Source organism: Seriola lalandi, unplaced genomic scaffold (assembly GCF_002814215.2).
Source record: "Seriola lalandi dorsalis isolate HSWRI2012SDOR001 ecotype SW California unplaced genomic scaffold, Sedor1 jcf7180002054977, whole genome shotgun sequence".
NCBI classification, from domain to species: Eukaryota; Metazoa; Chordata; class Actinopteri; order Carangiformes; family Carangidae; genus Seriola; species Seriola lalandi.
In genome coordinates, this window is record NW_019525527.1 from 245,436 (window position 1) to 247,185 (window position 1,750).

A 1,750-nucleotide genomic window follows, 5' to 3' on the forward strand; every position below is an offset into this window, starting at 1 on the left:
GAGTCACTGAGGATTAAAACCCATGACCTCTAACCTTTAGACAAGTCTTCAACAGCTTGAGAGACTGGGACAGAAACAAAAACCAGTTCTTCTCTTGGAGACTTCCAGTCTTTCCTCTGGACTTTGGCTTTCAACATTAAATCTCTGTCTCAGGATTGAACCAACAACCTCAAAACTTCCGGGGAGTCATAGATCACCTTTGAAGTTCGCCATTTCAAATTGCACATGAAGCAGGTTAATGTAGACCTCTTCTTTTAGGACCTTTCATTCTTTTCTCTGAATGTAAACCTTCAACACTGAGAGCCTCAACAACATTTTCATTGACTGTCTTTGTCTTTTCTCAGACTTTTCAAACAAACTGTGACAGTGTTTTAGTTTGAACTGAATCGACTCAGTTGTCCTCAGATTCAGAGAAAACACAAAGATTATTATCAGTGATGCTTTTATTGTGAAAAGACAAGAAGGTGGATAGATAGATTATTCATCAAAAACTGAGTGAAAGAGACAGACATGTGGAGACTGAACTATCTGTTCAACAGTGAGAACGTTTCTCTCTCTGCTACATTCAACACAGAGACACTGAGGAACCAGGACTGAACCTAAACTTAAACCCAGGATACAGAGGTTCAGTGAAGGTGGTGTTGAAGGTGTGGAGGTGGATCAGTTTGTTAGAGGAGACTCTGTAGAAGGACAGAGAGCCAGCAGGACAGTCCACATACACTGCTACTCTGTTAGAGACGGAGGAGGAGGAGGAGGAGGAGGAGATATATGTTTTTATGTCATTGTGACAGACAGAGTAACCACCATCAGAGCAGTGCAGACTCCAGGACTGATCGTTCCTTCCAAACACAGAGTCGTTACTGTTTCCTTTCCTGCTGATTCCTCTGTAACTCACTGATATATCAACCCATCCTCTGCACTCGACCTCCCAGTAACAGCGACCAGTCAGACCAGTTGAACACAGCAGCTGAGGACGCTGGTCAAATCTGTCTGGATGATCAGGATATGGCTGATCCTCCTCCACAACTTTCACCTCCCTGTTGTTGTCAGACAGTTTGATCTGTCTGTTCACTGTGTTTGTGTTGATTGTGAGTTCACAGGAATCTGATGGAGAGAACAAGACACAGCTGCAGTTATTGATCATCTGATCAGTTATTGACAGTTTGATGATGACTCCTGACATCAGTGATGTGACAGTTTGAAGATGGTCGAATGTGCTGCTTTGTTTTCATCAATCACATTAAAAACACACTTACACTTCCTCAGACCTGGTGTCAACCATCGGACTCCACCAGGCTCCGCCCTGAAAGGAGGAGGGGGGTCAGACCAGCATGTTCTCTGTCAGCATGCACACATGGACATTACATGGCTCTCATACACAGACTGTTTGATTACTGTGTTCAGATGGAGGCTTGTGTCTATGGATGTACATTGACCACAGAGAAACAGGAAGTGGAGTCTTCATCTTTAATGATACAGAGCAGGGAGGACACATGGAGAAGATACTTCATCACCTTGTCTAATACTAAAGTCTGCACCTGCATAAAGTCCCTCCTCTATCAGACAGTGTGTGTCTGCAGCAGGCCTCTACATACCTGAGAGTGTCCAGTCTCCAGTCTGGATCTTCCAGTCCAGCAGACAGAAGCTTCAGTCCTGAGTCTCCTGGATGATTGTAGCTCAGGTCCAGCTCTCTCAGGTGGGAGGGGTTGGAGCTCAGAGCTGAGGCCAGAGAAGCACAGCCTTCCTCTGT

At 45.0% G+C, this 1,750-nt stretch overlaps 1 protein-coding gene across 1 annotated transcript in view; it reads right to left on the bottom strand.

Annotated features, from left to right (window-relative positions):
• Positions 1-425: 425 nt before the first annotated feature.
• Positions 426-1,750, bottom strand: part of LOC147817281 (uncharacterized) — an 82,274-nt gene continuing 80,949 nt past the window's right edge. Inside the window, exons 8-10 of the mRNA XM_087171146.1 lie at positions 1,596-1,746; positions 1,257-1,303; positions 426-1,104 (exon numbers count right to left, since the gene is read on the bottom strand). Coding sequence (XP_087027272.1) covers positions 566-1,104; positions 1,257-1,303; positions 1,596-1,746 — 737 coding nt within the window. The 3' untranslated portion in view covers positions 426-565. The remainder of the gene's footprint in view (positions 1,105-1,256; positions 1,304-1,595; positions 1,747-1,750) is intronic.